Genomic DNA, 27,482 nt, shown 5'->3' with positions numbered 1-27,482 from the left:
CTGGTCCAACTCGATGGTCCTCACTTCATTTTCATAAAACTCGATTGTTCTAACTTCTTGTCTCCCTGCCTTAAATACCCTCCATCTTAGCACAAAAACCAGAATGTGCACGTGGTGGGCCGATTCTGCACGTGCTGGGTTGCAGCCCTTTTTCCAGAATAAATCCTTTTTGGTAATGGAATACCTAGTTGATAATTGTTCAGTCAACAAATATTTTATGGCTGCGATTGACTGCGGGTAACTGGAACCGTGGACAGTGAAACCGCAGCTAAGGGGGGACGACGGTCGGCCTATTTGGGCTGGATTTGCTGTCCCTTGAAAGCATGAAAGCAAAACTCAGCAGTGCCTCGGGGATTAGAGGCAGACGCTTCTGCCTATTGGCCTGACCCCCACCTGGGATGGTGGTACGTTCTGGAGGGTGCCAAGGGGACAACCGTCGTGGGGCGCCATCTCAGCACCCCCACCCCCGCCTGGGCCGCGGTGGTACAGTCCGGACCGTGACAACGGGCCACCCCCCGCCCGGGCCGCAGTGGTACGGTCCGGACTTTGACCACGGGCGGCCGCGGGGGCGCCGACGTCCAGCAGCACCACCCCCGCCCGGGCCGCAGTGGTGCGGTCCGGACCCGGACTGGAGCGGCCGTTGGGGTGTGGAGCCCGGCAGCGCGTCCCTGCCCCTGGCTCCAGGGCGTGGGCGGGAAGCCCAGGCAGCCAGGGCGCTGAGGAGCAGGTCCCGCGTGCGGGTGGAGAGCCGCCGTGGGCTTCCGGCGCGGCGCTTCCGGGCCGGATGCGAGCACTTCCGGCTGCGGCTCCCAGGCCCCCAGGCCGGGCCCGCGCGGAGCTGGGCAGAGGGACGTTGGCCGCCCCACGGTGAGGCGCTGTCCGCCCAACCCCGCCGCCTTCTTTGCAGAGGAAGCGGCCGTCCAGGGCCCCACTCCGGTCGGAGGGTCAGCCTGGGGCCTTTTGGCGTTCGCGATGCGGCCCCTTCCACGCCACAGCGTCGCGGATTCCGCCCCGGGCTCGCCTCCGCCGGCGCGGCGGCCCTGTTTGTTTCCGTCCCACCTTAAGTGCCGCGCGCCCTTAAGGCCCCGACGTGGGGCGGGGGCGCCTCTGGTTACGGAGGCCCCCCCCACCGCCCCGCCCGGAGTCCCGCGCCCGCGGCCCAGACCGGCCGGTGGGGCGGGGGCCCGGAGTGCGCGCCCCGGGAGCGAGAGCGAGCGGCCGGGCCGCCATCGAGGCCCTCAGGCAGAGGCCCAGGCGTCTCCCCCGATGCGCGCGGAGGTCGCGCACTGGCTGTCATTCCGCGGCCCCTCCGAGCGGTGGGTGGCGGGACCCCCGAGGTGCCGCCGCGGAGCCTCCCTGTGTTGCGCGCTCAGGGCGGAGGCATCTTCCCTCGAGGGCACGGCCTCGGCGCGGAGGTCTTCCGGCCCGGCCGCGCTTTCCGGGGGCGATGGCGCCTCCGGGGCGTGGGGATGCCGCTCTGGCCCCTGGAAGACGCCCGAGTCCAATCGCTCCCTGGCTCCCCTCGGGAGCAGAGTCGGTGATGCGTCCAGTGTGGGTCGTTTCTGTGAGGGTGGGTGACCTATTGACGCGGAGAACGCTGAATAAAGCGGTTGCCTCCCGTGGTCGCCCATCGCCATCGGGACCAAAAGCCACTGCGCTGGCGCGTGCCCAGCCACGGCCCCCCGGACTCCATCCTGTCCCCGCGTACGGGGCGGCCCACCCCCGCGCCCTGCCCTCGCCGTGACCCTGTCCTCCCGAGGTGTCCCCTCCCAGAGGCCCTCGACGCTGAAGCCGGCTCGCCCTTGGTTCTCCATCACGCCCCGTCCCGCCCTTTTCGTGTACCTTTCACCTTATGGAATGGCCGTCCCACCTTTAGCACCCGCCTCGCAGGCGCCGGCCGCGTGGGCCACCGGGCGCTAGTCCGTTTGGATGAGAGAGACCTCGGCTCTGGACGCGGAAGGCGCGCTGCGGGGTCGGGTGGCGCCAGCCTTCCGCTCCGCGCTCGGTCCCCTCTGAGGCCCGCGGGCCGCGCAGTGCGGGACATACAGGTAGGGCCGGGCGGGGGCGCCGGGGATCGGGGTACCCGGGAACGGGCGGGTCACGGTCTCGGGGGTTATTGCTTTCTAAACCGCGGCACTCAGGACCCTTCGAGGTGGGCACGGCCCTGGGGTGGTGCAACCGTCCGCGAAAGAACCAGGTGAAGACTTCCGCTCCAGAGCCAAAGGGCATGATCGCCCACGAATTCATTGCAGTTTCTGCCCAGGATTCTGTAAAACGGGGAATTAAAGAATGGCTGCCGCCCTGCCAGATACTGGTTCTAGCGGACCTTGGTTTCTTGCTGAGTTGGGTGGGGTGATTCCCAGGCAGGCCCAGAGCAGAGCTGCACTCCGGTCATCGGTGACGACCTTCACTGGGTCTGGGCCTGTGGCTGTCCAGGCAACCCCCCGCCGTACTCGGGCTCTGACGGCTTTCAGCACTTGGCTCTCCACGGCCGTGGCAAATAAATAACCCTTCCATTTAGAGGCGGAGTCTCTGTTTAGTGGCTTTTTAACCTTGTTTTTTTTTTTTTTAAATGGAGTGCTGTACTTCACTGAAAGTATTTAAACTTGCAAGTAAAGTTTTAAAGCAGAATGAAACCGTCAGCATTAAAAGCGACATTAAGAGGGCATTGGAAGGCTTTTACATTAAAGAAACCCATTTTCAGTGCAGACAAATTAGAAATTGGAGAGAAGCAAAAAACCCAAATTTTAATGGATCCGTGATTTCACTCCCTAGTGACCACAGTTGGTGACTTGTGTATGTTCTGAACCATTTGTACATTTTAAATCGGAGCATAATGTACAAGGTTTTGTAACTCTGTTGTCACTTAATCTATGACAAATACATTTTTTGTTAAAGCTCATAGGGCACCATGCCAGAGTTTCTTACAAATCCCTCAGTGGACCCTTGGATGTTGTCCAGTTTCTCAGGCTTAAAAACAAAGCAGAATGTCCTATGTACAACATGGACCTTTGTCAGATTGTTTCTTTCGGAATTCCCAGAGGTGGGATTTCTGAACTGCAGTGGGTAACATCTAGGCTTCCAGTACGTTTTATCTAAGATGCCCGCTAACAGTTGTAAGCAATCTAATTGCTCATCAGGCATCTGAGAACATGTGCAGTTCCTTGCCCTAGAACTGACGTTCTTAACCTCAGGCGGAGGACTGAGCACTAGGACCTGCACCGTTGGATGGGGAAATGGCCCTCCAGCTGAACTTGCCTCCGGTGATGAGTGTCTCAGTTGCACTAGCAGCCGTGCTGGCTTTGTCTGGGGTTTAGTGTTTAGAGCCTAGACGCCTTCCCAGCCGGTCCTGAGCCCCTCCCTGCAAGGTTGTGGGGAGGCTGGGCCCCCTTGAGGCCACGTTATGCGGTGTAGCACTCAAATGTAAAAATGTCACACATTTGTCTTGCAATGTGTCACCACATTTCAGTACACCGGGTTTCCTGTTGGTCTTACATTCTTCTGAGGATGGCTCCAGGCAGGACAAAAGATAAAAGCCAACCCCTGGCCTGGCAAATGTGGCTTATTAGCCATCCATTCTGTGCTGGGCCGCAAGGGTGATGGTTTAGTTGTTTATGCCATCATCCAAGAGGGAGAGAATTTAGACTTTTCTAACCAGGCACCTGGCAGGTAGCCAGTGTTCCCGTGCCCCACATCCAGCCCTCTCTGTCCCATTGCCAGGCAGAGACTCAGGTAAGGTCGGCTATTGGCTCTTAAAAAGTCAATATTTCCTAGTCAGATTAGGGCCGCTGACCTTCAGTCTCTTGCAGGACCAGAATTGCTTCTTACTGAAAGCAACTTGAATCACGTGGGCTGAGAAAGAACTGGCTGTGGAATGAGCTGGAGCCCAGGAAGGCAGTTGTGATTCTGGCCAGGACCTTGGTGAGTAGGACCCTCTGAGCTCAGGACCAGCTGACCCCCACCTCCTCCCTGTGATGCGCAGCACAGCCTCTAAGGGTCTTCATTGCATCCCAGACTGGGTGTTCTGTTCATCATTTAAGCTCCAGGCTAATTACCTATGCTAAACGTTGATTTCATTCGATCAACCATCCATGCTGAGAAGACCTGTTTTGTGTATTCCTGTTTGTTATTTATTTTTACTGCTGTCCAGTGTTGGATTGTGAGAAAATCCCAGTTTATGTGCTCTCTCTCCTGTCGGGAGACAGCTGGGTCTCCCCATTTGTGATGATTGGTTCTTTGGACATTGCAGCATGCGTCTTCAGTGCACACGAACGGGACTTTCGGGGGGAAATTCTCTAGGATGGAATTGTGGTTTTGTAAGGGTATACAGATGTTTACCTTTTGTCAACCTTAAAAATGAAATAGCCAGTTATTTTACCAGCAAAATGAGTTTATTCGGGAATCGCAGAGGAATTGTAATTCAGGACATGCAGACAATGGTGAACCACAGGCACGCCAGGAGAACAATGGGAAGGGGTCCTGGTACAGAGGAAAGGAGGACGTTGGGAGGGGCTATTTTGAATGACAGATAATTGGAGGAGAGGGAGGGTTTGGGTTGTAGTGGCTTTTCGTAAGCTGAGCAGCTGTGGCTTCTCATTGGCTGGGTTGTTGCTGGGTGAGGAGAAAACCTCCTGCTGGGATGTGTAAAGTAAGCTGGGAGGGTGGTGTGTGTGTGTCAGAGCGTCCCCTTCAGGCTTTCCGACTTCATTTGGTGAGGTTTTTTAAATTCATTTTCACATTTCCAAGATCAAGCCAAATTGCTTGTAAAAGTGCTTTTACAGGTAGACACTCCCATTAGCGATGTATCCAGAGAGCTATCCAGCTACCCTTGGCACTGTCAGACCTCCAGTTTTTGCCACTGCGGAGGCGTAAAATGTCACTGCACTGTGGTTTACTTTCTTTTCCCCTGACTGTTAATGAGGCTGAGTGTCTGCGGTCGGCATCCTCTAAGATGACACCATGATCCTGCCTGCAGGAGGTCACCACCTATGTAATCTGCTTCACTTGAAGGCGGGCTGAACCCTCGCACTGACTTCTAATGGATGCCATATAGCAGACGTGGGGGGAGGCAACTCCTGAGATGAGGTTGCAGAAAGACTCTCCTCCTTCTTGGATGCTGATGCCTTGGCCCCCTCACACTGACGAATGCCAGGTGCCAGGTTGTGAGTGGCCCTGCAGAGAGGCCCATGTCGGGCAAGGGACTGAGGGACGCCCTCCACTGACACCAACAAGGCACCGAGTAATGAATAACAACAACCATGTGACTGAGCCTCGCAGGTCCTCCAGCCCCGTGGAGCCTTCAGATGAGGTCTCAGCCCCTGCCGCTGTCAGGAGCGTGACTTCCTGAGAGACCCTGAGCCAGGTCCACCCAGCAGAGTCGCTCCCTGACTCCTGACCCTCAGAAACTAGGATGGTGAATGTTTTTTGTTTTCAGCTGCCAAGTATGGAGTAATTTGTTACATATATGGCAGTAGATAGTTGAAACCCCTCCGTGTGCTTATTGGCCATTTAGAAATCCTTTTGTGGCATGTGTGTTCAACTACAATGTACTCTCTATCGAATTGTAGGAATTGTTTATATGTTCTTAATAGTAATCCTTCGTCATGTTGTAACTGTCTTCTCCCCGAATGTCACTTGTCATTTGACTTTGTGATGTATTGTGATGAAACAAAAGGTCTTAATTTAGCCAGTGTAGTCTGTTTTGTTATGTTTTGTTTTCTCTCTCTCTCTCTTTGGTTGTCAAATGATCCCTCATTGAGATACACTCTTTTGTAGTCTTAAGTAGCTGGGCATCCTACTGCACCACTGGTGATGTCACCTGTGGTGTCATGAGGGTGGCAGCCATCAGCTTTGCAGCCCACTGACTGGGCAGTGCCCAAGATGTCTTTAATGGTCCCAGAGAGTTCTCTAGCTAAAGATCGGTGCCGCATCTGTCAGGCAGTGTTGACAATCTCATAAGAAGTGGTATTTCCACTGCGCTTACTGTTTTTTGCTTCTTTCTGTCTCTTGGCGGTTCTCTGAGGGCTTTGATGATCAGAAGCAGAGGCAGAAGTTACCAGCTCAATCTGGGCCTATCTGTACTGAATCGTCAGTTTCACTGTCATCCTCAGACCCTTCCAATCACCAGTTGCTTTAGTGATGTCGTCACCAACCTGTTTGAGACAGACTCAGGGGGCCTCTGTCCATCCATCCATCTATACATACATCTATCCATCCTCCATCCATCCACTCATCTATACAACCTCCATCCATCCATCTTCCAGCCATCCATCCTCCACCATCCATCATCCATCATCCATCCTTCATCCATGCATTCATGAACCCACCATCCATCCTCCATCCATTCTCCATCATCCATCCATCCATCCATCCATTCATCCACCTATCATCCATCATCCATCCTTTATCTATCTATCCATTCACCATCCATCCACCCATCCACCATCCACCCATCCATCCAAACCCGTGGGCTCTGACACCAGATACCTCCATTCAGTCTAACACCACAGACTCTTTCTACACTTTCTATATTCTCACTGTCTTCACCAACAGTAGAAATCTCACTCCAGTTATCTACAATATACTTACTTATTTGCTCAATCCTAACCCAGTAAAAAAGCCTATCACTTAGAGTTCAGTATTGTTTAGAGTTCATTCCGTCTTTACTCTAAACATGTAAATTCTAAGCATTATGTTCAGAAGTTACTTGGGTTGGTTCTTTTCTTCAGTGTGACTGTTGCTCATTGGATCTGTGGTTTGGGTCATATAATTCTGTCTTAGTTCATATATTGCATTTTGGAGGTATTTGTTTCCAGAGATTTGGTTGATTTAACTATTTTTGTTTTTGAAGCATGTGCAACATTGACTTGGTTCCAGAGTCACCACTGTTTAATGACATGCATCTGGGAACTGTCTGCAGCCTCCCGCCTTCTCCCGCCCCTCCCCTTGCCACAGTCTCCCTGTCTTGCCCCAGCCCACCCTGTATTTCTGTCCTCAGTGCACTTTTCATACTGCTGAGTTGTGGGTGACATGTACTTTCTGCCTGGATATGCCAAGATCTTGCCTTTGATCTTCTGTGGCTTCATCATAATGTGTCTTCCAGTGGGTTTCTTTTTATTTATTCTACTTAGGATTTGTTATGATTCCAAAACTCATAATTCTATCAGTTCCTAAAATGTTGCCTTCTCTACCTCCTCACACAGCCTGTCTTCTCTGCTTTTCCCTGCTGGATCTTTTATTCTCATGATTACCTCCATACTTTGGTTTATGTCTCTAATATTTTAATTCTATGTCTCTATGCTGCGTTCTAGATAATTCCCTCGGGTGTTTTTTTCAGCTCTATCTTTTCTGTTTAACCTGTCAGTTGAGTTGTTTTTCAGTTAAAACTTTTTCAAACGTTTTGTTTTGAGAAACTTTTAGCCTTACAAAAAAAGGTGCAAAAAGGGTTTACGTGTAAAGTACTGCCTTTCCCAGCTTCCCCGAGTTACATAATCTTACGGTGACCTAAACTGGGAAATTAACATCGACGCAACACTCTTACTGACCTACAGACCGTATTCGGCTTTGGCCCCTGTCCCATTTGAGTCCCTGTTCTGGTCTGTGGTCCCGTCTGGGTCCCGTGTCTCCTCCAACCCTGACCTCAGTGACCTGCACTCTTTTGGATTTGTCTGACATTTCTCACGATCAGACTGGCGGTCGTGCATCTGCGGCAGGAAAACCGCAGCAGTGACAAGCTCTTCCCAGTGCATCTGATCAGGGGGATTATGACATCTGTCCCATGTCCGCTGCTTTCTCCCTTGATGTCTTGGTTAAAGTGATGTCTCCTGGGCAAAGTCAGGCTTTTCCCTTTGTAATCAGGTGACACTTGTAGAGAAGTAGTTTGACTGCACAGGTGCATCGCTGGGTTTTTCAGCAGTTGTGTTTCATCTTTGGATGCCCCACCTTGCGTCCCTGACGTTTCTGTGGCTTGCGTGTATCACACTGTGTCCTGTGCATCTCAGAGCTTTAGCACCTGCCATCCTCGGCTCTGTCTGTCACTCCCTGGGCAGCTGCTCCTCCCCCACTGGCCACCTCGAAGTGGGGTCATCTTTGACCCTCATCCCCTGATCTTTGTCTGCGAAGGTCCTCAGGCCTGAATTGCTGGAGGACCGGCAATTTTCTCCAGAGTGGGTGGCTGGGGCCCGCTGCTGGTGCCACTGCAGCCTCTGTGCAGCCGCTCGGAACAGGAGCCCACATCCTCCTGGTTGCTCCAGGCTCACTCACTGTCTGCCACCTCGAGCTCCCCGTCTGCTTGTTGGGGGGTCCTCAGAGCCCCCCATGTCTCATCCCAGCCCTGGTTAGAACTTCCTGGGAGCTCGTCAGCCCCTGATGAGTCTGGCCTCTGTTGTCCTGCCGTGATTTCCAGGGCCCTTTGTGGTTGTTTGTAAATAGCATCTCCCAGGGGCTCAGACCTGCTTTCCTCCTCCTGGCTTCCTTTCTCTGCTTTCCTGTCTTTGTTCACCTCCTGGTGGGCACTGGAGGCTGCTTGGCTGCGTTCTCTGTCAGGGCCTCTTCCTGTGGCCCCCATTTCCCTACTCAAGCTCTGCCCTTTGCCTGTCGAATTCCCCAGAGATGATTCTTCTGGTCTCCTGCCTGGAGGGGCGCAGCCTGGCCGCCTCTCATCCCTGCCGGCTCTCGGCTGCGGGTCTCCATATCCAGCAGTGTTTCCTCCAGTGTTCCTCCCCCCACATGCCCTGGGAGCCTCTGCAGGGTCTAAAGTGTCCTCAGCTCTCCGGCTTTGCCGTCCATCCTTCTCCTCTCTTCCCCACCTATGGTTTAGTATCTTGACAGGAAGGAGAGGATGTGGCCAACATCTTCTTTCATTTTTTAAGACGTTCGGGGCCCTCACTGGGACTCCAGAGGCACTTGGATGCAAAATGGAAGCCATGTGACTTGGGGCTCCTGTCCCCTCAGCTGCTGGGGACCAGCAGTCACCATGGCTGGACGCGGTGACCAATGGGGCCAGCCCATCCCTACACGCGGCCTTTCTCTCAGTTGTCACATCGTCCCTGGGCCGGGTGGGCTGTTTGTGGAGATTCAAGTGTTGTGAAAAGATTGTGACAGGAAGGTGAATGTCTATCCTGAGCTCACTGGGCCCTGCTCTGGATGCGGGTGGACGGCCACGTTGGTCACTGCGTGTAGAGAAGGGTACATTCCGCCCACTGACAGAGCTCCAGCCATCATGGCTGTGGTCGTCGAGGCCACGGGGTTCAGGGGAAGCGCTCACTGAGAAATGGCTTCCGGGGGCCGACCCGGTGGTTGAGGCGGTTAGAGCTCCGTGCTCCTAACTCCGAAGGCTGCCGGTTCAATTGCCACGTGGACCAGTGGGCTCTCAACCACAAGGTTGCCAGTTCAATTCCTCGAGTCCCACAAGGGATGGTGGGCAGCGCCCCCTGCAACTAAGATTGAACAAGGCACCTTGAGCTGAGCTGCTTCCCAGATGGCTCAGTTGGTTGGAGCGCGGGCTCTCCACCACAAGGTTGCCGGTTCGACTCCCGCAAGGGATGGTGGGCTGCGCCCCCTGCAACTAGCAGCGGCAACTGGACCTGGAGCTGAGCTGCGCCCTCCGCAACTAAGACTGAAAGGACAACAACTTGAAGCTGAACAGCGCCCTCCACAACTAAGATTGAAAGGACAACAACTTGACTTGGAAAAAAGTCCTGGAAGTACACACTGTTCCCCAATAAAGTCCTGTTCCCCTTCCCCCCCCAAAAAAAAAGAGATAAAAAAAAGAAATGGCTTCGGGGCAAGGGGAGGGCGGCAAGGGGAGGGCAGGCGATTAGACCTGCGGGAGACAGTGCCAGCTGCCCCGCCCCACTCCCCCTCCACCAGGACAGCTGGTCCGGGGAAACCGGATCCACAGTAACAGCAGCAGTCTGGCTCTGACAGCTCTGAACAGGCAGCGGTCACGGATGCCGGGCCCCGGCAGCTTGAGGACGGCCACGAGGACCTGGTGGTACCGTTTCTGAGGGTAGACGGACGTTTCTCCGTGTGTGAACCTTGAGCTGGTGGGACTGTGGGAAATGACAGGATGCCTGTCCACGTGCGTACCGTGGACTTTGCAAAGGTCCTCATCCTGCCCCCGTTCGCTGTTCTTCACTTGTTTACAGAGCTTTCTCACTTGTGTTTCTAAGCAGCCTGTAGTGTTTGGGCGCACTCGGCAGCGTTTTGTGGGGCCAGACTGTTCCTTCTGCCACTCCGTCGTGTCACTGAGCTCTGATGCTGTGTGCCTGAGCTGCCGGCACGTGCGCAGTAGGCGGCATTCCCAAACACACTTGCTGTTTTCCTGTTGATAGAATTTGGGTTGTGTTGGCTATCACTGAAAAATGCTGCATTAAAGCCGCCCGAGACTGGACTTGGTGAGGATTTGCAGGGCTTCCACCCCGGGACCGGTGGCCGGTACTGAGGTCGGCCTCTGCCCAGCACTTGGTTGATTTTCTCTTCTTTCCTTGTTCCCTGTCACTTGCAGTGACTTGTAAAGGTCACATCCTGAGCATTTCAATCTGGAATGGGTGTTTTCAGCCTGGGGACAGTGACCGTGGCCGTTCCGTGGGTGGCCCGGTGTCCTGGCTCTCTGCGTGGCCGCGCTGGAGAAGCTAGAATACTCTGATGTACAGGCAGCACGCGAGTGCCTGAGCTCACCAGCTCTGTCTGCTTGCGTCTTGGTGTCAGCACACGCAGCCAGCACTGGGGACCTGGGCACCGAGCTGGCACAAGGCTGGGAGGTACTGGGGGTTTGCTTCTGCTTCCTTCTGTGGCCTTGCCTGCGGCGAGGATGGGCCACAGCTTTCACGGCCTTGGGAGCAGAGGGGCAGGAGAGCGGGAGCCGGGAGGTTGGGTCCCCAAACTGAGCGTGAGAACACAGGGCGCCTGAGGGCAGAGCAGAGCCACTGCCAGTGCAGCCCCAACAGAAATGCGTGAACAGACCGTAGCGCGTGCTGGGGCAGTCGGCAGAGTGGGACTTGTCTGGATGTTTATCCGTGAGACTTTTGTCTAGCGAGGAGATGGAGAGACTGTGGCCGTCTAGAACCCCGTGATAGGTCTTTGTTTAGAGAGAACACAGGAAAACAGAGAACATGTGCCCTATCACACGGTGATTTCTTGTCCCTTAAACCTCTGACCTGAGCAAATGTGACCAGGGCATGTTGGGTCCCTGTTCACGGCACCCATGGTCACTGGGCTTCTTGGTGGGAGTGACGTCATCAACCTTGGCGAGAGGGGCAGCCCCGTGGCTGCTGGATGTTGTGAGATTCTCAGATGAAAACCAGGGGGAGAAGGGAGGTGCTCGGCCACCTGTGAGCTGGAAATGCGCATGTTTGAATCAGAGCTTCGTTTTGTGATGTGATGGAGGGCGATTGGATTGTCCCCTGGCCTGCCACTTGAGCTTTGTTCTGTGTTCTTTGCCGATCCCGAGGTGGCTCCCTTAACACTAGCTCCTGACTCTGCGATGAAGCTCGGAATTGGAAGCTCAGTGATGGCTGTAGGACACAGGTGACACATGCCTGACAGGGCCCCCGAAGAGAGAGAGGGGCCTCAAAATTAGGATCTGGCCTGAGGGAGGCTTTCCTGAGAAGGCCGGGCCGTGGGAGGTGGCCGTGCTGTCCTGTTGGGAGGGGGCAGGCAGGCGTGTGGCTGGTGGGCAGAGAGCTGCTGCTGCAGGCCCACAGCCAGATTGCTGGGTGATCCCTGCAGGAAAGAGCCCAGGAGGCACAGCCGGGCCAGGCCCTGGGTGGGCTGCTCGCTCTCCATGCACCTAAGCAGTGGGTTTGGTTCCTGCATTTGACCTCCACATGCCACCAGGTCAATTCCCACAGGGGACAGGGGAGGTAGAGCACAGACCTCACTCCCATCTCAGGGTGGGGCGTCCTGGCTGCAGGTTGCTCGGAGCCCGTGGAGGCTCAGCTCTCAGCTCACCGTCACTGCGAACAAAACAGTGCGCTTGGACTGGTGAAGAGGAAGAAGGAAGGGCACTGAATGGAGACCTGGCCTGTCAGGGCCTACGGGGTTGAAGAGCTCGTGGTTATCCCTTGGGCAGTGGCATGTCCCCGTCACGGTCTGGGGTGCATTTTGGGGGGCTGCCCTGGGGTTGAGGCTCAGGGTGCACATGGTGGATGGGGAGAGATGAGGGTGCTGTTGGGAGCTGATGGCGCTGAGCTAGTGGTGTGATGGGGCAGACCGGCCGCGGGGAGCTAGGGAAGGCGGGAAGGGGCTCCCAGCACCTCTGGTGCTGCCCAGGCTGAGCAGGGGGGCCAGGCCAGGTGTGGTGACACCAGTTCAGTCTGTGTCAGGCTGCCTGAGGGGCCGCTGAGCACTCGCAGGTGGAGGGCACAAGCAGTGGTGGCCACCTGAGCTCCAAGGACCATTCGGGTGGCAGCCAGCTGGACACTCAACGCATCCACTGCGCACATGCACATGTGAGGGATGAAATATAATGGGCATCACTTCAGATGCGTGGCTGAGCTCCCCCAAAGGAAAGGAAACCCCAGATGCCACACACTGAAGGACCCGGGATCTGAGCAGTCGCTGTCGGAGGCTGGGGGGGGTCCGAGGGGGGCCCGGGGACTCAGGTGTGGGGTCACTGGGAAGGTAGGGTGGGCAGTGGTGTGGGAGAAACTGCTGCTGGCGAAGCCCTAGATCGCTTGACATGTGGGCACAGGCCGAACTACAGCCGCGGGACGTGGGGTGCTGCAGGGTTTGTCTGGAAAGCAGCGTGAAGTTGGTCCCGGCCGGTGGCGGCCCTCAGCCCTGGCAGGCGTTCCCTCGGCCCCTGTGCGGCTGCACGCCAGCGTCTGCAGAGGTGATCACAGTGTACCAGGAACTGCCCGGGGCCACTCAGCCAACATGAGGGGTCAGGTTCCACCGCGGATGTGACCTACGAGACCGCAGTCAGCAGCATCGAGAAGGAATGGGAAGCCAAGGAAAGAGCAAGATGCTGAGAGAAAAACAGGCCAGTTTGAAATGGAACCAAACAAAACATCCATGAGTGGAAAATCCGGTGGCTGAAATGTAAAGCCCGGTGGGTGGAGTAAGAACTCAGCGTGTCTGCCAGCAGCAAGTCGGTCCTCACGCAAAGAACAACTCCAGACTGGATAACAGGTCTCCAGCCTGGGTGAGCCAGCAGGTGTGACACGTGACAGGACCAAGTCCATGAAGGGACAGGCCCAGGGTGTGGCGCCATGGCTAGTCCCAGAGCAGATGGCAGGTGCAGAGCAGTGAAAGCTCCAGGCACCAGGCAGCAAAGACCCCTGGTCTAGGCCGAGCTGACCTGCTGGCTGTAGGAGGAGCAGCCTGGCGGGGTCTCCAAGACTGGGGGCTAGGGGTCCTAGAGCGACGACAGGGGCCTCTGGATCCCACCTTAGCAGCCGGTGGACGGGGCACCGAGGCCAGGCCTGCGTGGGGTTTCGTTCTGGACAGACGGCCAGAGCTGGTGGGGACTCAGGGGTCAGCACGCGTTTTCAGGGCAGCGGCCAACACGCGCACTGATAGGCCACAATTCCACATTTGCATTTCCAGTTATTTTAAGGGCATTAAAGGTTGCGTGAGCAATATGTTTCCTTTTCTTTCTGTTACAGCTGCACCCCTGCTCTTAGCAGGACGCCATGCCAACAGGTCCCAGTGTCTGTCCTGCCACCTGAGGGCGGCGTGGCCATGCTGGCGCGTCTTGCAGACGAGAACGGGCACCATGTCGGCCGCAGCAAAACCCCAGACCCCGGCAGAGCCGGCCCCAGGCCCCGAGGAGCCGCCCCGGGGAAAGGCGCTCCTTGGCTGGGGCTCTCTGTTCGGCCACCGACGTGAGAAGATTGTTTCCACCAGTAGTGATAGCACCCCTGGGGAGCGCGTGCTAACTGTCACCATCACCGAGACCACTGTCATCGAGTCGGACCTGGGAGTGTGGAGCTCGAGGGCTCTGCTCTACCTCACGCTTTGGTTTTTCCTCAGCTTCTGCACCCTTTTCCTCAACAAGTACATCCTGTCCCTGCTGGAGGGCGAGCCCAGCATGCTAGGTAAGCCAGGACCTCCCAGGTGAGGCCGGAGGTGGGGTGTGATCTCCCAGGTGAGGGGGACCACCTTCCTGTGGAGGGCCGGTCGGGCCTCTGTGCTCGGGAGTCAGAGCTTTCCCTGTGGTCAGTATCAGGAAGAGCCAGCAGCCCGGGAGGGAGGAGGGTAGCTGAGGGGACATGTAATTGTGCCCTGGGCTATGTTCCAGTGTGTGGTCTGCTGTGCTTGAGGCAGGAAGTAATCCCTGCCCGGTTGGCCCCGCCTCCATCCTCAGGTGCTGTGCAGATGTTGTCCACCACATTTATTGGGTGCCTGAAAATATTTGTTCCATGCTGCTTGTATCAGCACAAAACCCGGCTTTCTTACCCACCCAACTTCATCATGACCATGCTCTTCGTGGGCCTGATGAGGTAAGGAGGCCACTTCTCGCTTGTGTGTCTGACTCAGTGTATCAACTGCCTTTCCCATCACCTAGTGGGCAGTCGGCTGGCTGATGTCATGATTAGGTTTTCAATGCAAACTTTATAAGGGCTGTTGAGATCTGGGGACAACAAATGTGTTTGGTTTATGGACCTTAGTGCCACACCCATTTGATCAGACTCCTCTAGAACAGCCATAAGATGAATTTGATAATGATTTGAGTGTAATCAGCCTCCTCCTCCCTGGGGCTGACGCTCTGGCGACACTGTCCCAGCTGAAGCCCTTGTAGGTGGGCTGGCCAATTCCTGGAGGGCCGGACCTAAGACGTCACAGGAGGGAGGGGGCGTCAGTGTGCCCACCGGCTTGGGCTGACTCCTCGGAGGATAGCTGCAAATGCCCTGATGCACACTGACGGTCCTTTGGGCTTATTTCTAGGTTTGCAACAGTGGTCTTGGGTCTGGTCAGCCTGAAGAACGTGGCGGTTTCATTTGCAGAGACGGTGAAGAGCTCCGCCCCCATTTTCACTGTGATCATGTCCCGGCTCATCCTGGGGGAGTACACGGGTGAGCGCTCCTCCTCTGGGTCCCCGGGTCACTTCTGCCCTCCGCCTGCCCTCCTGCCTGCCCTCCGCCTGCCCTCCTGCCTGCCCTCCTGCCTGCCCTCCTGCCTGCCCTCCTGCCTGCCCTCCGCCTGCCCTCCACCTGCCCTCCCTCCTGCCTGCCCTCCGCCTGCCCTCCTGCCTGCCCTCCTCCTGCCCTCCGCCTGCCCTCCTGCCTGCCCTCCTGCCTGCCCTCCTCCTGCCCTCCGCCTGCCCTCCCTCCTGCCTGCCCTCCGCCTGCCCTCCTGCCTGCCCTCTGCCTGCCCTCCTGCCTGCCCTCCGCCTGCCCTCCTCCTGCCCTCCGCCTGCCCTCCTGCCTGCCCTCCTGCCTGCCCTCCTCCTGCCCTCCGCCTGCCCTCCCTCCTGCCTGCCCTCCGCCTGCCCTCCTGCCTGCCCTCTGCCTGCCCTCTGCCTGCCCTCTGCCTGCCCTCCTTCTGCCCTCCTGCCTGCCCTCCTGCCTGCCCTCCTGCCTGCCCTCCGCCTGCCCTCCCTCCTGCCTGCCCTCAGCCTGCCCTCTGCCTGCCCTCTGCCTGCCCTCCTGCCTGCCCTCTGCCTGCCCTCCTTCTGCCCTCCTTCTGCCCTCCTGCCTGCCCTCCTGCCTGCCCTCTGCCTGCCCTCCGCCTGCCCTCCTTCTGCCCTCCACCTGCCCTCCTGCCTGCCCTCCGCCTGCCCTCCTGCCTGCCCTCCGCCTGCCCTCCTGCCCTCCCTCCTGCCTGCCCTCCTCCTGCCCTCTGCCTGCCCTCCTGCCTGCCCTTTGCCTGCCTCCCTGTCACTGGCGAGGGCCTTCCCTCTTCCGTGCAACATTTCCAGTGGTCACAAGTTGGCTGGCACATTCACCTCAGTGCGTGTGTCTTCACCGCTGCCTGGTGGGGCGTGGACATGCAGAGGTCAGAGGGTTGGATGGAAAAGGCCATAAGCAAGTAACCGCAGGTGCCGTCACTTGTGCCAGGAAGATGGAACTCCTTGCCCGCACGAGGTGGCACTTGGCGAGGACAGGGCAGCTGTGGGGCCCCTGCTGCCTTTCAGCTGTGCCGCTGCACCTTCCCCAAGGCCCAGCAAATCAGGGCGTTCACACTTCTCCAGCCGTTAGGACAGGCGCTCTGTTTCCATCTACTCGGCATATACGGCCCTAGTTTTTCAACCAGCCCTTGAAAAAGCAGCATGTCCCCTGTTGGTCCAGGTGGACAGATGAAGTGCGGCTGATCCATGTGACATGTAACCTGTTATCTAGGGGTGCTATTGTACGCACATGTGTTTGTTAGGAAAACGACTACATCTCAAAATAAGGCACATACCTGCCTCTGGGCGAGGGGACAGAGACACAGCTGGACTTCTTGCAGCTGTGTCGTTGGGACTGCGTGAACATTTTCATGATGGTAAAACAGTGAAATCGAAGCGTGAAGAGCAACACGACCCCAGTGGGCCTGGCTCAGCCGCAGGAAAAGGGTGTATTTGTCATGACTTTGAAACCCGGTGATTGGGCTTCCAGCTAGCTATGGTACAAGCTTGCCGCAAACAAGCTGTGTCACTGAGAACAGAAAATCGTGATGAAATTTAGCAGAAAGAAATCTGTTGGGAGGCATTGGAAAACGACCAAGGTACCAGTACTTGAGGGGCCAAGACTTCAGTGCCGACAGTCACCCAGGGAAGTGACCCCAGGAGTGGCACCCTCCCTGCACAGCAGCCTCGTGGGTGAGGGGTGAGAGCCAGTGGGGGAGCTGCCCCTGGACCACATCCCAGCCCAGAAAGCTGGTCCTTCTGGGGGGTGAGGCAGACATGCCGACCGCGTGGGTTTGCTGGGTGACTGACATGCACTCCTCAGCTCACCTGAGGAGCTTGGGCTGCGCTCTGGATGGCACTGTCCTGTGACAGGGACATGGCCGCTGTCCTGTGATGGGGACATGGCCGCTGTCCTGTGACGGGAACATGGCTGCTGTCCTGTGAGGTTGACGTGGATGGTCTGAGGGCTGTGCTTTTGTTCCTTTTTGCTGAACACAGAAGGCTTCTACCTTCATCTACTTTGAATTTCCAAATAGACCTGAGGCTGCCCCTGAAATCCAGGCAGAGGTTCAAAAGGTCGCTTGGTGCCCTTTCCAGGGAGAATATAAGTTTCCCTCATACCATTCACGTCAAGGTTGTTTATTAGATTTCAGAATGAAACAAGGAGCAGGGAACTCAGCGTGGGTCCTCGTGGAAGCCCCTCCCCCCACGCCAGACATGGAACTGCACTCCCACCACCAGTTTTCCCTCTTTAATAGATTCGCTCTCCTGCCTTTGCAAGTGAGAACTCGTGGAGTCGCAGGTGCTTGGAGAGGCGGGTTTCGGGGCACAAGGCTTGCATTCGGCCCATGCCTCAGAGCCACCGAGGGGCCTGGCCTGGAGAGGGGACAGATGCCTGCAGGTGCGGGCTCTTTGTTGTGTCTCCCTCCGGCACAAAGAATCCGATGGGTGTTGGCTCTGAATTTGAGGGAAAAGTCCACAGCTTTTCTGAGAGGAGAGGATGCCACCAGAGCTCTGACCAGACAGACTGGTCACAGCCAGGCTCTTGTGTTGTGTCCCTTTCAGGGCTGCTGGTCAACCTCTCCCTCGTCCCGGTCATGGGAGGCCTGGCGCTATGCACGGCTACTGAGATGAGCTTCAACATCCTGGGGTTTTCGGCCGCGCTGTCCACCAACATCATGGACTGGTGAGTCCTGAGGGCGTGGGGACACGCACTGTGCTTTGGGACAGCGCCCACTGGCCTTCACGGTCCTTCAGTCCAGAGCCACTCAGAACTGCTTCCCATAATTCAAAGCCAGGCACAGCCGATGCTGCCTTTTCCTAAACAGTAAAGCAGTAAGTGCCCCGATGAAGTAGCTTTTTCTCAAAAAATAAGCCAGAGAAGTGAAAGAAAGCGATGCACAGCGCGTCCCCGGCTGTGTGCGTCAGTCCAGGAATGGCCGGGTGAAGTCCACACTGCGCCTCGCAGGGGTGTCGCTTCCGGTTCCTCCTATTTCTAGAAAAGAGGAAATGACACGGGAACCAGAGCGTTTCCCACTGCTGTCACCACCGAGGTTCCAAATAACACAGCTTCTTTAATCCGTTGCTAACACTGATGTGTTGGCCTCTGCCCTTGCAGCCCCTAGACACATCACATGAGTCATGTCGCCATTGAATGTGCATCCTGCGTGGTGCGTTCGTGCCATCCTGGGAGCCCTGCTTCCTGCACTGCCCGCTCCCGCAGCCCAAGTTCTGTGACCACCCCTTCACCTCCTCCCACGACAAGTCTTCTGTCTAAATCTGCAGGGGCAGCTTTTCACACGAGCCTCCATCTGAGTTTCTGACTGTCCTTAGTGTAGATCCCTAGAAGGGAGGTGGAGCCCGCGGACGGAGGGCTCCGGAGGTCTCTTGCTCTGTGCTGTCCGTGTCTCCAGAACAATTGGTCGGCTTTATCATTGTGTTGCAAGCGAGAGTTTCTGCCTGATGTTGTCCTCCCCTAGGTTTTTGCATTAACACAAAACAAAGCAACCCCTGCTTCTAGAGCCCAGAGAGCAGTGTCATAGTTGACGTGCCAGCCTCTTTGGTCCCCAGGGCCAAGGATGGTCCAGCTTTCTCATTGGCTGTGTGTGTGTGTGTGTGTGTGTGTGTGTGTGTGTGTGTGTGTGTTTCTCACACTTCGTCTTTCCCATTCAGGAGTTTCCTCCGTGTTTTCCTCATGGGCTTAAACTCCTACTTTGTTCACTCACTCCCACGCATTGGGTGCCTGGCCCGTGACCGGTGCTGATTTAGGGGAGCTCCTGGTTCAGGGTGGGGTTCCGTGCAGTTCTCAGAGCAGGGACTTGGGATCCTCTGACACCTGAGAGCGGGGCAGCTTCAGGCATATCACTCAGCCTCCGTGTGCCTTGGTTTGCCCATCCATACATCCGGAAAAGGGAGGCAGGTGTGGCATGCCCTCATGGCGAAGGGATGCCTGGAAAGCACCCGTGTGGGCCCGGCTCGTAGCAGATGCCAGTGGCCGTCCCCCACGAGCTGCCTTCGTCCTCACTGCTTGGGACCGATGCCCGCGCTTCGTCTAATGGAGGCTCCGTGCTAATGTCCTGTCCTGATGGGTAACCTTTTCTTTCCTTATTCTAGTTTGCAAAATGTTTTTTCCAAAAAGCTGCTCAGCGGGGACAAGTACAGGTTCTCGTAAGTATCGTGACTTCCTGTGCCAAGAGGACGTCCTGCCCACGTGCAGTTTAGCAGCCCCGTGGGCCTGACGCCTTCCTCACTTTGGCGTAGGTGGCCTTTAAAGTACCCTGCTGGAACTGGGCAGAAAACCCCACTGTCTGCAGTGCCCCATGGAGGCACCCTGAGGAGTGGCCGGTGGGCTGCCCTCCACTTCCAGGCATGTGGGTTGGCTGTCACACAGGCCCCCCTTGTCTTGCAAGCATAGACGTCTTATGCACTGGGGCCCTTTAGCGGGTGTCGCTGTGAGTCTGGGTGGAAGCCTGGCCTCTGCGAGTGGAGCCTCAGGTGCCCCTGTCCCTGCAGGGCCGCCGAGCTGCAGTTCTACACTAGCGCCGCGGCTGTGGCCATGCTGGTCCCGGCCTGGATCTTCTTCATGGTGAGTTTTAGGCGCCCAGCCACATTTATCCTCGGTGACTGGGGGGCAGAGCTAACTTTCCAGCTCACTGCTGTGCTTTGCTGAATTCTGTCTGTGACGTGTCCCCACGGAGAAGGGAGAGAAGGGGGAAGCCAGACCTCACGCAGGTCTCTGAGGGGTTCGTGCCTCCGGAGGCCAGTCCACAGCAATTTTCGTGTGAGGGTTTTGGGCTTGCTTATAATTTCAAAGTGACATGTACCCACTGTAGGACAATCAACAGGGCAGGCGTGCATGAAACAAGAGGCAAGGTGTGTCCCCCAGCCCCTGAGCCCCACTCCTAGAGGAGCCCCTTCCCAGACATGTCTGTGGGGCTAGAAATGACTCACGTGGCCCCACTAGTCTGATGTAGGTACAGACCTGCACAGAAACAGTGGGTCTGGGTGGCCCAGTCTTGTGTGGTGGCAGGGAGCTTCCCTGTCCCATCACCATAACAGGGAACTTCTGTCACCCCTTCAGTGGAAGTTTCTTTGGGCTGCATTCCTGGAATTGGAATGGTTTATTGGAAGAATATGCATATATAAAATTATTTTTACTGTGGCAAAATGCACATAACAAAATTTACCATTCCGACCATTTTTGAGTGTAATTGAACCATTTGCACAGTGGCGCCGCCACCACCACCGTCCGTCACCAGCACCTTCTCATCCTCTCAAACTGAAACCCTGTCCCCATTAAACGCTGGCCTCCCAGCCCCGTGCAAGGGGACAGGACTTCACCTCTCCCTTCCTGGGGTCCTGGCTGGGCCTGAGAATGACAGTGACAGCAGACGAGCACCAGGGGAGAGGCACATAGTGTACGTGGCACGGGAGCCCTTGTGAGGGAATGGAGACCCGAAGCAGTGGCAGAATGTGAGTGCCCACACTGCGAGTCCTCAGAGAACATCGCCTCGCTGAAAGTCGCAGAACCTCTTGAGGACGGACGTTCAGTGAGGACTTCCTGTATCTTAGAGAGAGACAGTTGTGGGGACATCGCCGAGCATAGCGGGGCTCTGAGGGAAGATGAGCCATGTTGACACGGCCTGTTCGCACAGCGCCCTCGGCCTCACTCCTGACTTGTGATAAGAATGTCCCTTTCCTCCTGGGATAGGAGGGCATCTTCCATAGGGGGTTTATCTCCTCTTTCCAGCAAGAAGGGAGGTCAGAGCCCTTCCCGCACCTGCTGTCTTCTAAGTACCTCTCGCTCAAAATATCCTTATGCCAGTGGCAGATTTGTGGGAACTCCTCCTGTCCCCCAGCCTGGCACCCAGCTGCCGCCTCCCCGTCTCTGTGAACCTGGCCTCTCCAGGTCCCCAAAGGAGTGGACTCATAGGCGTCTGTCCTTCTGTGTCTGGCTTGTTCACGGAGCACAGTGTCCTCCAGGCCCACCCACGCTGCGGCGGGCTCAGGGCCACCGTCCTCGTCAAGGCTGAGTGATACCCCACGTGCAAACACACCACACGTGTGTGTCCACTCATCCGTGGTGGACGCTTGTTCTGCTTCCACGTTTGGGCCGTTGTGAGTAACTTACGCTGCTGTGAATGTGGGTGTGCAGGTCCCTGCTTTCAGCCCTTTTGGGGACACACCCAGAAGTGGGGTTGCTGGGTCGTCCGGTCGCTCTGTGTTTAACTCTGAGGAGCCTCCACACCGTTTTCCATCACGGCTGCACCGATTTCCATCCCCACAGCAGCGCACAGGTTTCCATCCTCTGCGTCCTCATCAACACGTGTTAGGTTCTGGGGTTTCTTGTCGTTGGGCCCTAATGGGGGTGAGGTGGTGTCTCTGGTTTGATTTGCGTTTCCAGACATCTTGTCACGTTCTTGCTGGCCACGTGTGGCGTGTTTAGAATCTCAGTGTTTAGAATCAGTACCGTTCAGTTGCCACCTCAGAAGGCGATTTCCAGGGCACTCCCCCATGCTGGTGCATTTGCCAGGTCACTGGCACACGTGGCGCTGTCTTTCGGGGTGGGTGGCATGAGGAAGGTGGGCATGCAAAGGCCGCTCTGTTCTGGCACAGGACTTGCCGGTGATCGGCAGGAGCGGGAAGAGCTTCAGTTACACCCAGGATGTGGTGCTGCTGCTGCTGATGGATGGCGTCCTGTTCCACCTGCAGAGCGTCACAGCGTATGCGCTTATGGGCAGAATCTCCCCTGTGACTTTCAGGTAAGACAGCAGTGCCCAGGAGACAAAGTCGCCCATGCTATTTGCAGAGCAAGCCTGAAGCCTTGTGTTTTTACAAGAGGAGTTTGTGTGCAAAGTGCTCTATTGAAGACCATAGTGATGAGTGTGGTCACATGATGTGGTGGCAGGCTGCTTGCGTGGGTGCCATCTGAAATACAGAGATTTGTAGGGAGACGCCCTCTGGAAAGCTTCCTAGTAGAGTAGGAATTGTTTGCAATGGCTTGAGTCTTGTTCTGTCTGAACAGCTGTCCGTGAACTTTGCAATGATGGGACAGCCTGTCTGCTGCCTGGGGCGGGCCGTGGGCCGCAGGTGGAAAGAGCTCCTGAAACATGGTGGGGGGTGAGGCCAAGTCCCAGGTGTGTGTGGCCACACGGGTCCTCGCTTCCCACACTGGGTGGCACAGCCCTGAGCCTCGCAAACTGCTTTTCACTTGTATAACTGGATGAGTTTCAAAACTGGACCGTTTTCAGTAACAAATGGAAAGGCATGAGCTGATCGCCAGCAGACCTAGAAATCCACGTGGTGAAGTTAGCTTTGGCCACATCACGTTGTGTAAGTCAGTGGCCTTTTTATTTAACCTCTCAACTGTCACTGGAGACGAGGGACTGTCCCTGAGTGAAGGCAGCGTAGGCTGGCTTGCTTTGTGCCACCCGTAGGCCTCGTGGGGCCACACCTGCAGCGGCTGCAGCTTCCCCAGGGCTCACACGGTGGGAAGCTCACAGGCCTGCTCGTTTCAGTCGGCGCACATCTGCAGCAAATGCTCAGACACCGGCTGGTGGCTGTTCCCACATCTGGGCGGGCCCCTTGGCGCTGTGCTCTGACTGGCACCACTGCCTGGCCGGCCCTCACCCTCCTGGGTCCCGAATGGGAAGTGTCTGCAGGACTGTCGGGAACACTCATCACTTCTATGTTCTCCTGTCACTGAATTCTCCCAAGGTCATTGTCTGTCAACACACAGTTGTTTTTCAGTGATCATTAGTGATGGCTAAAAAAAAAAAAAAATCCAAAAAACAAGAAACTAATTCTAGTTAAAGAAAATGGCTTTCTTTTAAAAATTCCTATTGTAATCTCTATTATGAGAGCAATATTCACTGTAGAACGTTGGAAAAGTTAGAGAGGTACAAAAGAGAAAGTTTAAATGCCCTACGCGTAGTCCCTAGACATGACACTGCTCACGTCGGTGACTTTGGCGTTAATTCCATTTTCCTGGTGTGTACAGTGCTGTTTCACAGAGGGATTGTCCTTCTTAGGTGCCTCAAAGCTACTGCAAGGACGTGAAGGACCCCTCAGTTAGAGAGAAGCTGAAGCGATTAGGGGTAAAATGTCCTGTCTGTCATTTACTTATAAACGGTTCAGTCAAAAACAGGCCGAAGCAAATAAGGGAACATGTTCATCGTCCGTCTGGAAGGTGGGGATGGGGCTGCGCCCTCTGCTATCTCTGCCGGGTGCTTTTCCTGATAGAAATCTTGCCACCCACGGGTGGGGGAGGCAGGGAGCTGGGGAGCCGGGAGCCGGCCGCCAGCCCGAGCCTGCCCGGGCCATCACTGCCCCTCCGTCTTGCAGTGTTGCCAGCACCGCGAAGCACGCCTTGTCCATCTGGCTCAGTATCATAATTTTCGGCAACAAAATCACCAGTCTGTCAGCCGTGGGCACCGTCCTGGTGACAGCCGGCGTCCTGCTCTACAACAAGGCCAAACAGTACCAGCGGGAGGCCATGCAGACCCTGGCCGTGTCTGCCGGCCGCACGCCGGAGGACAGCGCCGAGCTGCAGGTCCCCAAGGAGGCCAGGCCACACCACTGAGCTCTGGGGCCTGGCAGTCGCCCGGTACCACCCGCTGCTGCCGTCCTCACTGACACGGGATCCCTGCCGTCGGCCCCTGGACAACTCCCACCCTCACGGTCACTGGGGTGAGGAGACCAGGCACATGCAGCCCTCCTGGCCCCTTTCTGGGGTTTTCAGGCAAAACCAGCGGGAACTCAAGTGGAACCCCAGACACCAGCTTCCTGGGGCAGAGCTGCCTGCAGCTGAGCCATCGCCAGTGATGTGAAAATGTGAATAGCGCCTCCTGCTGCCCCACGCTGAGCGCATCAGAGGGGTCGGGACCTGTCGGCCTCTACATGGCCCTTGCAGGGCACAAGGTTCGACTGCAGTTAGGCCCCCATTCCTCTGTGGGTGACAACCACGGGGAACAACTGTAGAGCCAGTGCTGGGTCCAGGGGCCAAGGTGGGCCGCTGTCTGCTCGGTGCCAGTGGAGAGAACTCATCTTCCCGACCAGCACTGAAGGCCCCGAAGGCACCACCCGCTCCTCAGTGTGTGGGGAGACCCTGTGCTGGGACCGAGGCCAGGTGCCCGCTGCCTGGGCACAGAGGCCTCACCAGTCCAGAGACCACAGAGCCAGGCAGCCAGTGGGGGTTGACACACGGGGCTCAGAAACAAGGGGCCCCTGCTGCTGAGGGTGGCCTGTTGGGCCCTGTCTTGCCACCCCGCCCTTCTACCCAAGGCGTCCTCTCCCCCACCTTGGGCTGCCAAGAGCCGGTACCACTTAGGGAGGGGTCACTCCAGGAAGGCAGGGGCATCTTTCAGTGTCTGCCCCACTAAGCCCCCTCCCCCTGAGGGGCTCTGGCCTGGAGGCTGAGGACAGATGTGCAGTGCTGAGCTCAGGCAGAGGATGCTGTCCTGGTCTGCTCTGGAGTCAGCTGCTGGGCGGGGTCCCCTACCGCCTGTGTCTTACCGCGAGGACGTTACGATTTTCCTCCTGAATGGGTGAGAGCAGGAGGAATGCTTGGAGTGTCTACTATTTCCATTACACTGTAGCATTGAAAATGACAGTGTAGTTTTTAAAAAAGGAGATGCAGGCACAGGTGGCATCGGGAATGCAGCATGTATGTCACACTCTGAACCCACAGGCTGGCGGCGGGCTCCCCTCGCAGAGTGGATGGGCAGGTAATGCAGCCCTGTGCTCAGCTGAGGCTCCTGACCTCGTCACGTTATCCCTCACCCCCATCCTGGTGGGATTTCTGATGGGGACATGTCCACCGCCAGCCAGTCTCTGAGGCCCTCCCCACCAGGCCTTTGCCCATTGCTGGGCTAAGTTCTGGGTGCGTCAGGGGCAGCCCCACTTGGTGGACCAAGGCAGACTGGCCACCTGCCTGCTGGAACTGAGTGCGCTGAGAAAGGGGACGTAAGGTGCCCCTTGCCTGAAGTCTCATTTCCCTCCCTGTTGTTCAGGTCTTTGGCTCTCATCATTGGTTCACTGCTTTCCAGTTGGCTTCTCAACTGGAAAATATAAAAATAGCCTCTTCGGGAGATCAGATCTCTTGGAAACAGAGAGCAATAATTATGTCTCATTAAGTTCTGTCTACTTGAAAAAGTTTGCCACAGTAAGGGATTAAAATGAAGCCTTTTATACTACAACCAACCTTATTACAAAGCTGACCTGTGTCCAGAGGACAGGCAGGTGTGTGGCCACCTGCATGACAAGCTCGCCTTCACTGTGAAGCTGTTTCTCCTGGGATTTACCCCGGGTTTCTGTTCCCTTTCTTTTTCTGCTTTCTGTGCCCTCAAAACAAAACTAAAGAGGACTCGTTGGAAGTGGCTGGAGTGCTGGATGCTGCGCTGACCTGTGACGACCAGAGCGAAAGCACTGCTTCCACTAGCTCCACCTGCACGCTTGAGGACACACTGACGCCCGCGGCTGACTGGGATGTGAACAGGAGGGGGCACACGTGTGGCCACCCCGTTGCAGGATTTTCACGTTGGCCTTCTCGCAGACTTCAGCATCTGAGTGTAATCAGAAACACAGCCGCCTGGTGCTGAGTACTGTCGGGGGTTTCCTGGTCCTGTGCCTCGTGGAATGATGAAGCTGCCGCCTGTGACATGCACCGCCCTCCACTTTCACAAGGGAATTTCAGCCGATTTTGATTTTCCAAATTTTGGGACCAGAAACTAAACTGGTCTAAATTTTGGGACCAGAAACTAATAATTACTAAATTATTAGTAAGTGGGGCAAGGCTGCTTTTGAGACTTTTCCTCATCCTGACTTCACCACTGCCCTCCGTTTGTCTCCTGTCCGCCCCTGAGTCGCCCACTTCTTGGGCATTTCCAGGACAGCCTTGTGTCGACAGCCACAACTTGCTACCTGGCTTGGCATCTGTTTAATGACTGTACAGAGATGATATGTTTTTTACAAAGTCTGTCTAGTTTTTATAGTATGTTCTCAGCTGTCGCAGATGTGCTTGTACCGACATTGATACTGAGTGTCATTGCTCACACTGGTTGGCTGCTCCTGTGTTATCTGTGGTTATCTGTGCCTTTGTAAACAAGCCCACACTGGAATCAGGCTTCCGAGGCTGGCTATCTACTTATGCGCCAGAGATGGCAGGTCTCTGGCTCAAGGAAACCCCCACTGAGTGGCATAAAAAGCTTTTTGTTATTAAATTCCAAGAGTCATAATTTCTGCAGATCAGCATTAAAAACATCTGCCTTGGAAAGCTCAGAATACTCTTGCGCAACCCAAAATGTGTCTTTAATTTGAAGAAAAATAAACATGGTGAATCAGAAACAGTAAAAAAAACAAGTGCCACACTAAGAGTATCAGCCACGTGGAGCTGTGTTTGTCGTCTGTGTTCGACATACTTTCCCTAAATCAATGGCTTTCGCTTCCTATTGTGCCACTGTCCTGTGGATGGTCATTTAGGCTGGGGGGTGGCGGGGGACGTGGCTTTTTACATCTGTCCAGGTGATAAGCTTCCTAAGGCCTGAAACTTTCTTCACGGTGTCCCTGGGCTGGAGAAATTAAACAAGGATTTTCTGCAGCTCGAAGTCCTCTTTGCTTTCCTTTGACCCACATTGTACTAAGGGCTTTCTTTCCAAAGTATGTACATGCTCTGGTTAGGGCCCCTTCCTTTTCCTGGTTTATAAACAAGAATGTCCCAGGTCCCCAATGAGTCTGCCCATTTGTCTCTGCCTGGCCGAGCAGCCAAGAGCAGACCGTGGTCAGCTGTCCCCCAGCAGCTCAGAGCATAAAACCTCCCACATTGCTGTCTCTGAAGTTCTTGCTTCCAGTTTTCCTGAGGGCTCTGATTCTGAGTGTGATGGCCACGGGATCCATGCCCAGATGTACAAACTGAGTTGGAAACTGTTCTAACTGGCAAAGTCTTCTGCTTGTCTGTTTTTTCTTTCATTTTTTGTTTGAGGAAAACTGGCATTTAGCTAATCTGTGGTTTTTAGATTGTTCACTGATGTGAGTGTGAACCTGCCCAGGGGGTTGTGGACTCCACGTTGAGAATGGCCGGCCAGTCTGGGTGAAATTCCCCATTGAAAAACTTGAAAATTATATTAGTGACCATCTTCATCAGAGCCAAGTAATATTTGCTCTACACCAAACAAAACTGTGGAGAAGTAAAAGTGTAAAACGTCTAGTGTTTTGTATTTCACCTATTCCAGTATTTGTGTGACTAGATCAATACTTCCTAGAAAATGGTTCTGTGAAATAATTTAGTGAGTCTGTTGATTGTGCTATGATAATAAATTGATGCTGTGTAATTATGCCTGTGGGTGCCTCCTGTTGTTTTTGTCTAAATTAAGCTACTGTGATGGCCACTGTCGGTCACTCTTGTTCCGCCAAAGTAAAATCGATGCCCAGC

At 55.7% G+C, this 27,482-nt stretch overlaps 2 protein-coding genes across 8 annotated transcripts; one reads left to right on the top strand and one right to left on the bottom strand.

Moving 5' to 3' along the window:
• The first annotated feature begins 729 nt into the window (after positions 1-729).
• SLC35E2B (solute carrier family 35 member E2B) lies at positions 730-27,386 on the top strand. Of its 7 annotated transcripts, none has more exons than XM_074334279.2 (10): positions 730-867; positions 3,810-3,921; positions 13,611-14,042; positions 14,312-14,447; positions 14,893-15,020; positions 17,621-17,741; positions 19,169-19,222; positions 19,568-19,640; positions 21,671-21,816; positions 23,399-27,386. In XM_074334279.2, exons 3-10 carry the CDS (start codon positions 13,721-13,723, stop codon positions 23,634-23,636), a joined length of 1,218 nt encoding a protein of 405 aa, XP_074190380.1. In that variant the 5' UTR covers positions 730-867; positions 3,810-3,921; positions 13,611-13,720; the 3' UTR covers positions 23,637-27,386. The 7 variants fall into 7 exon arrangements, with proteins under 7 accessions (XP_074190380.1, XP_019567596.2, XP_019567599.2 ...); XM_019712040.3 differs by lacking the exon at positions 730-867 and adding an exon at positions 1,154-2,048; XM_088790045.1 differs by lacking the exon at positions 730-867 and adding an exon at positions 1,180-1,316.
• On the bottom strand, positions 1,239-2,499 carry LOC141572070 (uncharacterized). Its single transcript, XM_074334284.2, has 2 exons — positions 1,843-2,499; positions 1,239-1,579 (listed from the first exon to the last, which is right to left on the bottom strand). The coding sequence occupies exons 1-2, from the start codon at positions 2,042-2,044 to the stop codon at positions 1,239-1,241; spliced, it is 543 nt and encodes a 180-aa protein (XP_074190385.1). The 5' UTR covers positions 2,045-2,499.
• Positions 27,387-27,482: the final 96 nt, after the last annotated feature.

This window comes from Rhinolophus sinicus, chromosome 14, assembly GCF_057876585.1.
Source record: "Rhinolophus sinicus isolate RSI-liver-muscle chromosome 14, RSI-T2T, whole genome shotgun sequence".
NCBI lineage: Eukaryota > Metazoa > Chordata > Mammalia > Chiroptera > Rhinolophidae > Rhinolophus > Rhinolophus sinicus.
This window is presented reverse-complemented; position numbering and strand designations above follow the sequence as displayed.